A 12,818-nucleotide genomic window follows, 5' to 3' on the forward strand; every position below is an offset into this window, starting at 1 on the left:
GGAGGAAGCCCAGGCTCCCTGGTAGGGGAATGGGAGAAGCTGGAAAGGGAACATGGAGTCTCTGATACAAGTATTGGGGGGAGGCAGTGAGCAGTGTGTTGGGGATGTGGGGATGTGGGAATGTGGGTGTGCAGGAATTGTGGGAGGCAGGGCCACAGGGTGTTGTGGCTTCATCTCCCTGGAGGGCACTGGGCTGGGCTGGCTGGCTGGGGAGCATTTGGCAGTGCTTGCGGCTTAAATAGGTGCTGGAAGAGTGGCATTACCCATGCTAGCAGTAACTTTTAATTGTATCTCTTGAAATTGGTAAAATGGTGAGTCGGGCTGGGGAGGCATTGATTAATACCTGAGAAGAGAAACAACAGAGACAGTGAGAAGAAGGACAAGGGGACACAGGATCACTCACCTGGACGCCACCAGGTCTCCACTTACCTCCCCGGAGCTCTCTGCCACCTTCTCGCCTGCCATCGCTTCCCTTTTGGCTTTGAATGCAAACAGCATAGGGCTCATTCTCCACCAGTCCTGTTTGGAACCCTTGGCCTTCCTCTTTCCCCACCCTCCAGCATCTCTTCAGTTAACTGGTATGGGCAGCAAGGTTGTAGAAGCCATGCACGCTCCACTGGCATGCTGCCTGGCATAGCAGGCTGGGTATCAAGAGCCTTGCTGTTACTTAGTAGCTGTGAAATTTTGGGTAGGATGCCACATCTCTCTGGTCCTCCACAGATAAGGAAGTCTCTGACATTCTTTCTGACACTGGTGTTGTTTAGTCTAGTTTTCTTCTAATCAAACCTTTGCCAAGATGGCCTGGGAAAGCTGGCTTTTGAGTGGGCCCTGAAATGTGGGCACAATGTAGTTTGCCTCCTTCTACCACAGGCTCTTTGAGGGAGGGGCTATCCTTTGCTCTGGTAATGGAGTGGTAGTGTTTTAGGATCTCAGCTCCATAGTGTACCCACCACAGTGCCTGGCACCCATCAAACAGCTAATGGCCTATAATTACCACAAAGGCTTCTCACTACCTGATATCACCTGATATGCAACAGGAACTCTGTGGACTCCCAGGAATGGCTTAATGATTCTTTCTGGCTAAGTTCTTCCCTAGCTGAAGCCCCTCAGATTTCTCATTCCCTTCTCACTGGTTGACAGTACCCTGTCCTGGGCTTTCCAAAGTGCAGATGAAACTGAGCTATCATTTGGGAAGTATAAACACTTCTCTGTGGAGGCGACATGGGCAAGTCCCTGGAGATAAACATCCATATCTGACCAGGCCTTGCAACTTCCAAAAGGGAGGCTGGTGGGAATGCAGGGTGTAGGTATAGTAGCAAATCTCAGCTGAGGGCTGGTGGTGAAATTTAGGCAGCTGTGAAAGTGAGCAACGGCCTTATAAAGTTAGGGGGTGATTGAATCAGGTGGAGTGGAGAGTTACAGTGGCATGATGACATGGCATCGATATAAATGACATCTCAGATGCTCTCCACAGCACAGAGAGCTCCAGGTCTTGCCAGGAAAGGGAATGGCATGTCCTAGCTGGAGTGACCAGTCTCTGGATGCTGTGTATCCCAAATCTGGCTATAGGACAAGCTGTGGAGGGCTTGGGACTGAGGAGCCCCCTGAATTCTTCAGCTCAAGTGGTCATCCTGTGGAGACTGCTTTTTGGTGCTCAGGCCGCTCACTCAATAAGCTTTGATTGTGGGATGGAAGACTGAAGAGTGGAAGTAATGCACCAACTGTCTGGAGGGTTTCTGGGTGTCTTCTGTCTCTCTTCTAATCTTTATTTGAGGGTAGTGCCCCTCCCCGATCCTGCCATGCTCCCTGCCAGTGGGTAAGGCTGAGGTAGCAGGCACAAAGGATGGAGTATCATGTGGAGGAAGCTGATCTAGAGAAATGACCAAAGGGGATACTGAGTTCTCAGTTATTTTGACACCACTTGGCTAGAGGGAACAATTGAATCTGAAGAAACCATTTGAGAAATTGAGTTTGAGGCTCATCTGGCTTGAGGTCAGGACATCAAAGCTCTTGGCCTGATTGCAGGGCAAATGGTGACATTTCACACAAATTCCTGCACTCTGAGGCCTTCTTTCTCTACCCCTATTGCTGAGGTCTTGAGGTTAAAGACAGAAACCCTGGAGATCCTCCATGGAAAAAAATAACCAGAGAAATGGCATGGCACCCACCCAAAGCCCTCAGAGTTAAATGCAGGACTGATGATGGCCTCTGCATGGGCCTGGCCAGGGCAGAGTCCAGACTCACCTGTAGGAGATCCTTGCTTTGACTGCGGGTCCATCTGGGCTCCAGGGGATCTGACAGAGAGTGTCTTTGTTCCTTGCTGCTTTTCCAGTTCCCCTAAGGAAGTGAGAGGCTGTGAATAGAGGGGACCCTCATTCCCCAGCATAGATGAATGAAGAGATGTGGGAAAAGCAGGGAGAGCAGGGTAAGGAGGGAGGAGGGCCCTCTCCTACCCACTACTAACAGGATGTTGGGTTGGGCTCAGCACTAATAGCCAGTTAAATCCCTCTGGAAACTGCATCTGTGCTGGATGACAAGGGGCCATGAGAAGCTGATGTGGGGTGGGGAGGTGAACTGCTGGGGTTGACACTCTGGTTTGATGCTTCTTAGCTATGTAATTTTAGGTATGTCACTAAATCTCTCAAGGCCTCCCTTTAGGAGACAGCTGGACCCGCTACTCAGTGTCATTAGGAAGAAAACCAGGTTAAAGCACACAGAGCAAGGCCTGATACAGACAAGCATTCCACATGCATTAGCAGTAGGACAGCATGTAAGAAAACGTAGCACATGAGCCCTAGGCGCAGCTGGTAACATTTAATCCCTCCGTGGGTGCCTAGCAGGATTGGGCCTGCCCCAGCTGCTGAGCTTCCTGCAGAGTGTTCAAAGCTCTCCCAAGGGGTGTGTGTGGGGGATTCCGTGGTTGTGTGGCTGTGTCTCTGTCCTCCACTGGAGGCTTCTCCATACTGGAAACTACCCAGCTTGCTTTCCCAGTGGTGCTAGGGAACTGCCAGTCACCATGCATGCAGATTTGACAGGTGTTATTAAAATTGCTTTCAGCTTCTCAGCTCCACAGGACTTGATTCAAGTTCCCTTTATTAAAGCTATTCACCTGGGCTCCATTTGCTGTCTCTCTGGCCGTCTAAAATCCAGGGACACTGAACAACAAGTACTCAGACCAGCAGTTTGTCCCTGTTGCGGAAACCACACCATCCATCACTACTACATGTGCTTACTGAACTGGGAGCTGCTTACTGGCTCCAAAGGGACCTCACTGACTTTGAAGGAATTAGCTTCATAATTACATGAGTCCAGAGAACCTGGGTGTGAGAATTTGGATTCCTTTAAGCTCTGCTAACCTCCATTTCCCTATTTGTAAGATGAAGAGAATATGCACACATAGGAAGTTATAGGAATTAAATGATTGGTCCTGTTTTCTGCCTAGTGCCTGGCTTATAGTAGGTACTTGAATGGTGGCTACTCTTGGCTTCCATTACAGACTCACTTCCTCTCCTGCCTGCCTTGCTGACCTCTTCTCTCCTCCACTGTTATTCCCCCCTTTCGCTTCCTCTGAAGACTGCGAGGTAGCCCTCTGCCTGTCATTCTTCCTGCTCTCTTATCCCAGAGTCAGCTGGAGATGTTCTTCCTATCCCCCAAACCATTGACATAATGAATTCTGACCAGATCTGCTCCTCTGTTGTTTTGTGAAGGGACTTCTGGGCTGCCCCAGGGCTAATGGAAAGAGAGGTACTTCCTTCAGTAGAACTGAGGCCAGGTGGTGTGGTGGAGCCATTTTGGAGGCATTTTGACAAGGAGAGAAGTGAAGCAACGTCAAGACACATTTTAAGAATGTTCCAGATCACTGGGCCAAAAGTTGGCCCTTTGGGTCCTCTTGAAAAGAGTCTGTGACGCCCCTGAGCCCAAGTAAGCAAATGCTGTAGAAAGTCAACATGTATTGCACACATCCTCCTTTGCCAAGCAGCTTCTGGTGCTTTGGATTTTATTTTACCCTAATAACAAGTGTTGTCTTACGAAATTGTGGATAGAATCTCTTTTCTCAGTTTCCTAGTAGAAAGAACACTAAGAATCACTCTTAACTGGGTATGCCAGCTCCTCCACTTCTGATTCTCACTACCTGTGTATTAGCACTGCTTATCTTCTATGCTGGTTAGTTTTGATCAGCTTGACACTAACTAGAGTGTAAACTCAGTTGAGGAATTTTCTCTTTCACATTGGTCTGTGGACTTTTAAGAGTTGTGCTATTAACATGATATCTTGGAGATAAACAAAAAGGGGAAAGATTATGGTTTAATAGTGATGTATTTGTGTGTAAAGTTGATGAGGGGACAATCGTGCTGTTTTTTTGTCAACCTGACACAAGCTAGAGACACCTGGGAAGAGGGAACCTCAACTGAGGAATTTTCTCCATTAGATAATCTATGCTCGTGTCTGTGGGAGTATTATCTTGATTGCTAATTGGTGTAGGAGGGCCCAGCTTGGTGTGAGCAATGGTATCGGCAAGCGGGCCTGGGCTTTATAAGAACAGTAGCTGGGCATGATAGGAGACTAAGCCAGTTAGTATCGTTTCTCCATGGTCTCTGCTTCAGTTCCAGCCTTGACTTCCCTTGATGATGGACAGTGAGCTGCAAGCCAAATAAACTCTCTCCTCCTTAGGTTGCTTTTGGTTAGACTATTTTATTGTAGAAACAGAGAAGTAAACTAGGATACCTTCTTTGACCCTCATCTATCAAAGAAAATAAGACTTTGCATGTCACTGGTTTAGCTGATTATCCAGAACTGCCTTGTGCCTAGTGGGTGCTCCAAAAATGATGATTAAAAAGCACTGCCCTCCTGGAGTCACACTCCTATAATTATAGTACTTCTAGAGGCTAAGGCAGGAGGATCAAGAGTTCAAGATCAGATTTAACTACATAGAGAGACCCTGTCTCCAAAATAAACAACAACAACAAAAAAACACCCACTGCTGAAGACATCTACCATCTTTTCTTTTTTTAATATTTTATTTATTATTTTTATTTTATGTGTCTGAGTGTATTGCCTTCATTATGTGAGTGCACCCGTGTCATGCAATGCTGCAGAGGTCAGAAGAGGGCTTCAGATTCCCCTGGAACTGAAGTTAAGGATGGTTCGTAGCCACCATGTCAGTGGTGGGAACCGAACCCGGGTCCTCTGCATGAGCAATTCCAGGGGGATCTGATGTCTTTTTCTGACCTCTGTGAACACTGCATTCATGGATACACTTACATATATGCAGGCAAAACACTTAAAAAAAAGACAATGTCTTGGGGCTGGAGAGATGGCTCAGCGGTTAAGAACACTGGGTGTTCTTGCAGAAGACCCTGGTTCGAATCCCTGCACCCACATGTTAACTAACAACTGTCTGTAACTCCAGTTCCAGGGGATCCAATGGCCTCTTCTGTCCTCTGTGGACATTGCACAACACGGGTGCACTTACCTACATGTAGGCAGTACACTCATACACATAAAATAAAAATTATAAATAAAATATTTTAAAAAGACAATGTCTTGCAAAAAGAAAGTGGAGGGAGCAGTGTAGACTTAAGGTGATTAGAGAAATGAAACTAATCGGAATCCTATGTGTACTTGGATTAGATGGGAGAAAGGTGGTGTCCTAATTACTTTCTATTGCTATGATAAAAACACTGACTAAAATCAACTTGGGGAGGAAAGGGTCTATTTCACTTTCAGCTTATAGGTCATCATGAAGGGAAACCAGGGCAGGGCTCAAGGCAGGAACTAAAGTACAGACTAGGGAGGAATACTGTTTACTGACTTGCTCCTATGGTCTGTGCTCAGTCTGCTTCCTTATACAACCAATGACCACCTGCCCAGGATGGCACCACCCACAGAGGGCTGGGCCCTTCCACATCACTCAGTAATTAAGAAAATGCCCCACAGGTCAATCCAATGGAGGAATTTCTTCAGCTGAGGTTCCTTCTACCCAGGTGCGTCAAGTTGATAACCGAAGCTATCCAGCATAGGTGGTATGATGAGCAGAAAAGCACTCAAGCCCCTGGGTCTCCTGGGTCCGCTCTGCCTGGGTCAACTCCCTTGACTGTCCTGGCCAGGGTCCTAGGTGCCAAAGGCCCTCATGCACCCCACATAGCTGACAGATATGCACACATATGTGGGGGCTCATTTTAATCATGAAGTAACCTCACGTCAGCATGGGATGCTGCAGTGGGGCTGTGAGTTCAGAGGTTCAGAGGCTGGTCTGGGGCAGGGCAGGTGGAGCAGTTCTTAGGAGGCAGAGTCTGGTGTGTGGAAAGGCTGCCTCTGGCTCTTGGTAACCCCAGCTATCTGCCTCAGGAGTTGGGGTTCATCCTTACACTCTATCCGGATCTGCTCCAGCTCTGTCACCTCAGCAATGGACTCCTTCAGGTCCTCCACAAACTTTTGCATCTCATCAGAGCCCAGGGCGCAGAAGTGCAGTACCTGCTTCTTCTCAGAGCCGGAGAGTGGTGTTGCCAGCGTGATGCCGTGGGAATAATCTGGAACCCAGCCACACCCCAGCAGGCAGTGAACCAGCTGCAGCAGGGAGGCTCAGCCTGCCAGGTGTAGGAAGGGCGCAGGATCTTTGTGAAGCTCCCCACCCTTCCAGGCCATTTGGACTGCCCCAGGACTCACACTCATTCTCAAAGAGGTGGAACCGCATGCCTAGCAGGCCGACTGCCTTGCAGAAGGTGTATGTGAAGGAACTCTTCTTCTTTGGGCACAGCTTGAGAATCTGCCCGAGAGAGGGATAGAATCAGATGAGATGGACCCTGTAAACGTGTGTGTGCACCAATACCCAGGACACTGTGAACACCAAGTCAACACATAAAGATGCATACCTGTGCACTTCAGATACACTCACACACTACATATGTACAGATAGGCTTGTGTGTGTCACTACTTCAAACCCACCTGAGCCTATTGCCTCTGCCTTCAGAAGCCCTGGCCTGTAAGCTCAACACTGGCTTAGGCTGGAGCCACACTGTCTTCCTTCCCACAGCTTGAACAAGGCTAGCAAATACCATTTAAATCTACAAACTAAAAGCAAGCCCCTAAGTTTCCCCTCTTTTCCCATTGCTCTGTCCCACCACCATTTTATTGATTTTATAGCCCCTCCATTGGATATTAGCTCATGAATTTGTTTTCTTATTTTCTATCTCTGTCTCCTACTGAAATGGAAGGTCAAGTTGCCAGTTAATCAAAATATAAATATGTATTTTATTTAGTATCTTCTATGAGCTGGGCACAGGGGATACAGGAGAAAACACATGACAGAGAGCCCTGCCCTCAGGGGGCTTATGTGATGACGGAAGAAAACAGTCAAGAGAGTGAACCCATCCACCCACCCAGCAAAATCAAAGCAAAGCAAATACTGTAATTCCAGAAACTGGAAATTTTTTGAAGAAAATAAAATGGATTGGAAATAGAAATTACCTGGGAAGATTGCCTTGCCTGGGAAGAGGGTAAACCAGGGACATCACATTCAAATATAGATCTGGTTGAACTGAGGAGGTGGCTATATCTAGCCCCCGAGCAGCTTTTGAGGCAAAGGAAGGGGCTGCCAGAATAAGGTCTGCCAGGTGGGAGCAGCTCTAGGGGCCAGGGTGCTAGAACAGCCCAGGAAGTATGCAGGAAGTGAGGTCAGAGACTTTCAGGGTCTGTTATGGTTGGTTTCAGTTGTCAACTTGACACATCTGGGAAGAGGGAACTTTAATCGGGGAATTTCCTCTATCAGATTGGCCTGTGGGTGTGTCTGTGAGGCATTGTCTTGATTGTTGAGTGATGTGGGAGGACCCAGTCCACTGTGGGCAGTGCCACTTCTGGGCAGGTGGCCCTGGGTTGTATAAGAAAGCAGACTGAGCACAGGTCAGAGGAGCAAGCCAGTGAGCAGCACCCTTCATGGTTCAGTTCCTGTCCTGGCTTCCCTGGAGGATGAACTATGATCTGGATGTGTAAGCTAACTAAACCCTTCCTTCTTCAAGTTGGTTTTGGTCAGAGTGTTTTACCACAGTGACAGGGATGCAAACTAGAAAAGGGGACATCAGACAAAAGATGGGGCTATGTTCTTGCTCTTGTCACACTGGAACCTGGTAGAGGGTTGACCCAGATGTACACTCCAGAAAGGTGGTGCCACTGCTCTGTGGAAGTGACAGGGGACAGGGAGGGACTGATAGGGATACTTATATACTCTGTATTATAAAGACACATTTGTATTACATACTGTAAAAAGGCACCAGCACATATGTGTTATTACCGGCTTAGCACACACACTGTTAATGATTTGCTTGTTCTCAGGTCACTCACTCCCACTCCCAGGCTAGGTGCTGCTGCAGGAATCTAAAACCATGGTCACTAACTAGACTCAGTATTCCAAGAAGTATCTGAACTCAAATATCCACAGAATGAGGGAAGATCGCAAGGGACGTATGAGAGAAGCACAGACATCGCAAGTCTCAAAAAACCAGTGGCAGGGCACCTGACCAGAGGCAAGACTGAGTTCAGGAATGACTGACTGCCTTTCTTCTCCCCTCCTCTCTCTCTTTCTCTCTCTGTCTCTCTAATCTGCTCATTGGAGATGAGATGGAAGACAGGTTTTTAAGATGTTAATCTGCTGTCTTTTAAGATTTCTTATTCTCTGAATAAGGGGAAGTTTTAAGATCCAATTCCTGTCACTGCTCATTGGTTTCTGCAAGTGACAGGCAGCAAGGAGGGCTGGTATTCTAGTTACAGAAGGATGACCTCCAAGGGTCACTGGCTAGAATGTTAGGGTGGACAAAGGGAGAGAGGATACTCTGTCAGACTCTGCAGAGGTTTCCATGTGGTTCACTGAAGGGAAGAAAAATCCACCTCCATCTGCTCCCTAGTACTTGGAACTGTATTTCGCACACAGTTGGCACAGATTAAAGATTTATTGGTTGGACACTTGTTTTCAGAGAACAAAACATGCACATGCACTCCAGCCTCTCCCTGGATTCGGGGGACATGGGTCTTTGGTTGACCCTTTCAGGCAGGAATGAGATGCCAATGTGATGCCTTTTGCCCCAAGTTCCTTGTATCATAGAGAGGCAGGTTGTCTGGGGCCTTGTTCATTTCTACTTTAACCTGTCTGTGGCCCAGTTTTATGCATTATAGAGGGGGAACTGTCACATCTACCACAGCTACAGTCTGTCCCTTAGCTTTATGCATTATAGAGGGTGAACTGTCACATCTACCACAGCCACAGTCTGTGCCTTAGCTTTATGCATTATAGAGTGGGAACTGTCACATCCACCACAGCTACAGTCTTGGTCTACCCTGACCAGTCCCACTCTGTTTAGTCCCTCCCTGCCCAGTCCTGTCCTGCTTAGTACCAGTAGGCAGGGGCCTCAGGACAGTACCAGGTTTGGCACCACCCGGCCCAGTCCCGGGCAGTGCTGCTCACCACCAGCAGATCATTGAAGAGGAACACTTCTCTCTGGTGTGCGGCCTGCTTCTGCAACTTGTTTACATCAGTCACCTCAAAGAGCCGGCTGCAGCAGACCAGGCGGCGGTGTGGCATGGACAGCACCTGGAACCCAGATATGGCTCTGCAGCAAAGCCCCAGAAATCTCAGGGCCCTCCTTTCCCAGCCCAAAATACCCATTTTCCAGAATAAGAGATGGAGGCTCAGGGAGTGGGTAAGGGCTCTGCTTCTATGACAAGGCCTCCATTTTACCCTAAACCCCTCTCTATCTGGGACTCTCTTCCTCTCGTTGCACTTCTAGGGGAGCAGAGCCAAAGGAGAAGGGCTTTGTTATCCTGGAAGGAATGGAAATTAAAACAAGCACTCAGAGTGTTTAAAATCCACTGTCAGTCTTTCTCTTCCTATGACCTTGACCCCCATGTCCCAGGCCACGAACTGCAAGTATGCAAGAAAGAGGGGATTAGGGGGACACCTGGTTCCACTCTAGCACATAAAATATCAAAGGTTCGTAGAGCAGTCAGTTGCTAAGACCTGTGCCATAAAGGCTCTGGAGTGAAGGTCCTTGCTGTACAAATAAGAGAGTCTAGAGCAGAGATCAAAGGTGGCCTGGTTTTCCATCCTGACCCGGGAGTCGGCCTCCAGTGGGAGGGACAGGAGCCTGCTCTGTATCACATGCACTCTCAGTATGAAGTGGGTGGTGCACAGCCACCTACAGAGGACATTGACATTAAAACAAGCATGTTGCCTGGGCACAGGTCACAGCAAATGTTACTTCCACACTGGGAGACACCACCACCTACAGTCCACATGAGTTCATTTCCTGCTTTCCATTCATTAGGACCATCCAGGAATGCCTGGTACCCACTGCATCTTACAAAGGGGATCCTGAACTTTCTCTTGGTCTCCACTGCATCCTACAGTATCTTTAACTTTCTCATCGGGACATACTCAAGCTTCAGCCTTGGATCACTGATCAGTCCCTCTAGACGTCTTACTTCAGTTACAGCAGCTGGTGACAAGAAGCAATGAGGATATTAGGCAAGGGGAAAAAAGGATGCAATGGCTGGCATGCAGCAATGCACTCAGTAAGTAATCATAAAAATGCCTTTGTGAAAGGCAAGGAGGAATGTAGGAGGAGATACAGGAAGAAAGGAAGGACAGGAAGCAGGAAATGGCTGGCTAGACAGCCCACCATGGGAGAGGAAGCCAAGTGCTGCTGGCCAGTGCTGCTCTGCACAGGCACTTACGGTCTTCATGCCCACGATGGACTTCTCCACCTTGGTGACATATGTGACGTGGTCCTCATTGGACTTGAGCTCCTTCTGCTGGATCCTTTCATAGATGCCTACCACCAGTTCTCTGGGGATGTCGGCGCCGTCATCCACACCTATCAATGTGGAGGTGTCAGAGCCCTTGACCAGAGGGACTAGACTTCCCTGCCACATTGAAGCACTGGGAAGGTGGCATTGACTCTGTCCTATTTCTGACTCAAAACCTTTAATAGCTAGCTCCCTAGTCCCACTAAAGGAAGGAAACACTTTCAGCCTTGTCTGTTGATGTCCAGACCTCTGCTCCCACCTCCCAGGTCTCTTTCCTGTGGCCTCTATATTCCTGCTAAGTACCTTTACCTCCACAGTTGGATTGTTTTCTGTGTTTCTCTTGACCTCACTCTGGGCTGCCTGTGAGCATGAACATCATGCTCTGTCTTGTCTTTTTGGGGATCTTCCCCCTCTGGGCTTTCCCCTTAGTAGGGGACAGGATGCTAAGCAACTTGTGGAATGGATGATAAGATTCATCCCTCACTGGGAGCACTGGGGTGAGGAGCTGGGCAGGTGTCAAAGAGGAGGTTGATGCCTTGAGGTGGTGTGGGCAATGAGACCTTCCCTGGCTCTGTTTCCCAGTTAGGTAGACATTGGCAACATTTGGAGAGCAAAACAGGGCTATTGGATGGAAAGGAAAATTAGAAAGAGCACTAGCAGGAACGAAAAGACAGTCTTTGGGTCTTGGCTTGAAAGGTAAGGTTATCTTCCAGAAAGCTGGCCAAGAAAATGGCTACATAGAAAACAACTACACACAGTAAATCACATAGGAAACGGACACCTGAGTTACAGAAGTTCAAGAAAGTGAAAAGAACATGGAGAAAGTAACTGGTCAGTACAATGCAACTGAGTGGCCTCCACATCCATGACTCTGCTTCATCCAATCATCAATCAAAAGTATTCTAAAGGGTGCATCTCCCATGAACATACATAGATGCTTTTTCTTATCATTATCCCTAAACAATACAGTATGGCAGCTGTTTACATAGCATTTACATTGTACTAGGGTGTATAACTCATCTACTGATGATTACACACACACACACACACACACACACACACACACACACACACACACACAGAACTTGAGCATCCAAGGGGGTCCTGGAACCAACTCTCTGCAGACACCAGAGCATAACTACATATAAGAAAGCTTCACATGACTGGAGGACATATTTCCTTACTGAAAGGATCACCTTGGAAGCAAGCACAGAGGATGAAGAGAAACATACCCTTGTGAAAACTCAGTGTTCAAAGGCAGACAGAAGAACTTATAAGCTTTCAGACACAGAAAAATTAATTCGAAAAGGTCAGGAATTGGAATGGCAGAGCAGCATTATCAGCTAATGCACAGCGGACAATGTCTTAGACATTCTGAGCTGCACGTTTCCAAGCAGGAATTCTACTCCAAGCTAACTTCCAATTATAGGTAATGGTAGAAGATAGATTCAAAATGTAGGTTCTCTGTTTGTCTCCAATGTGCCCTTTCTTTGGAAAATGACTAGCATGAGGAAGCTATGAACCAGGAATGCACACAGTGGCAAGGTTGGGAGGCCCTAAGCTGATACTGACAGGAAGACAAAATACCCAGAATGCCTTCCAGACCTAAAGGACTGACTCAGGGGAAAGATGTGCTGGTGACAGATACACGGAGAGCCAAACAGAAAACAAAAGCAAGTGCTAACTCCAAGGAAGATGAAAACATAAAGAACTGTATCCACGATGCTCCTCAAGGTTCAGCTTCAGGTTGTGTTTAGTTGGCTTTCGTATCTTGGGCACTACTTTTAGTAGAGATGGGTGAATGAAAAAGAGCTAAATCCTTATATAATATGAAATTAAAAGACTGTTTAAAATAAAAATAAGTACAGAAAGAAATCAGAGACCACAGTGTGTATGTGTATATATACATATATATCTTTATATCTATATTGCTATCTATCTCTATCATCTATCTATCTATCTATCTATCTATCTATCTATCTATCTATCTATCTATCTATCATCTATCTATCATCTATCTATCT

The 12,818-nt window shown here is 47.3% G+C and overlaps 1 protein-coding gene across 5 annotated transcripts in view; it reads right to left on the minus strand.

The window, feature by feature from the left end:
- The window catches only part of Iqsec3 (IQ motif and Sec7 domain 3), a 111,754-nt gene that overhangs the window by 6,615 nt on the left and 92,321 nt on the right, over positions 1-12,818 (minus strand). For 3 of the 5 annotated variants that reach the window (XM_008847107.1, XM_008847135.1, XM_008847112.1), the window contains 6 exons: positions 10,723-10,862; positions 9,455-9,580; positions 6,667-6,766; positions 6,369-6,530; positions 2,245-2,337; positions 430-479 (listed from right to left, as the gene is read on the minus strand). In XM_008847107.1, the coding sequence (XP_008845329.1) occupies positions 430-479; positions 2,245-2,337; positions 6,369-6,530; positions 6,667-6,766; positions 9,455-9,580; positions 10,723-10,862 (671 nt within the window). Of the gene's footprint in view, positions 1-263; positions 344-429; positions 480-2,244; positions 2,338-6,368; positions 6,531-6,666; positions 6,767-9,454; positions 9,581-10,722; positions 10,863-12,818 lie in introns of all 5 variants that reach the window. The other 2 variants (XM_008847121.1, XM_008847127.1) reach the window with 1 other exon arrangement.

The sequence above is a fragment of the Nannospalax galili genome, unplaced genomic scaffold, assembly GCF_000622305.1.
Source record: "Nannospalax galili isolate Female #2095 unplaced genomic scaffold, S.galili_v1.0 scaffold1711, whole genome shotgun sequence".
Classification (NCBI taxonomy): Eukaryota; Metazoa; Chordata; class Mammalia; order Rodentia; family Spalacidae; genus Nannospalax; species Nannospalax galili.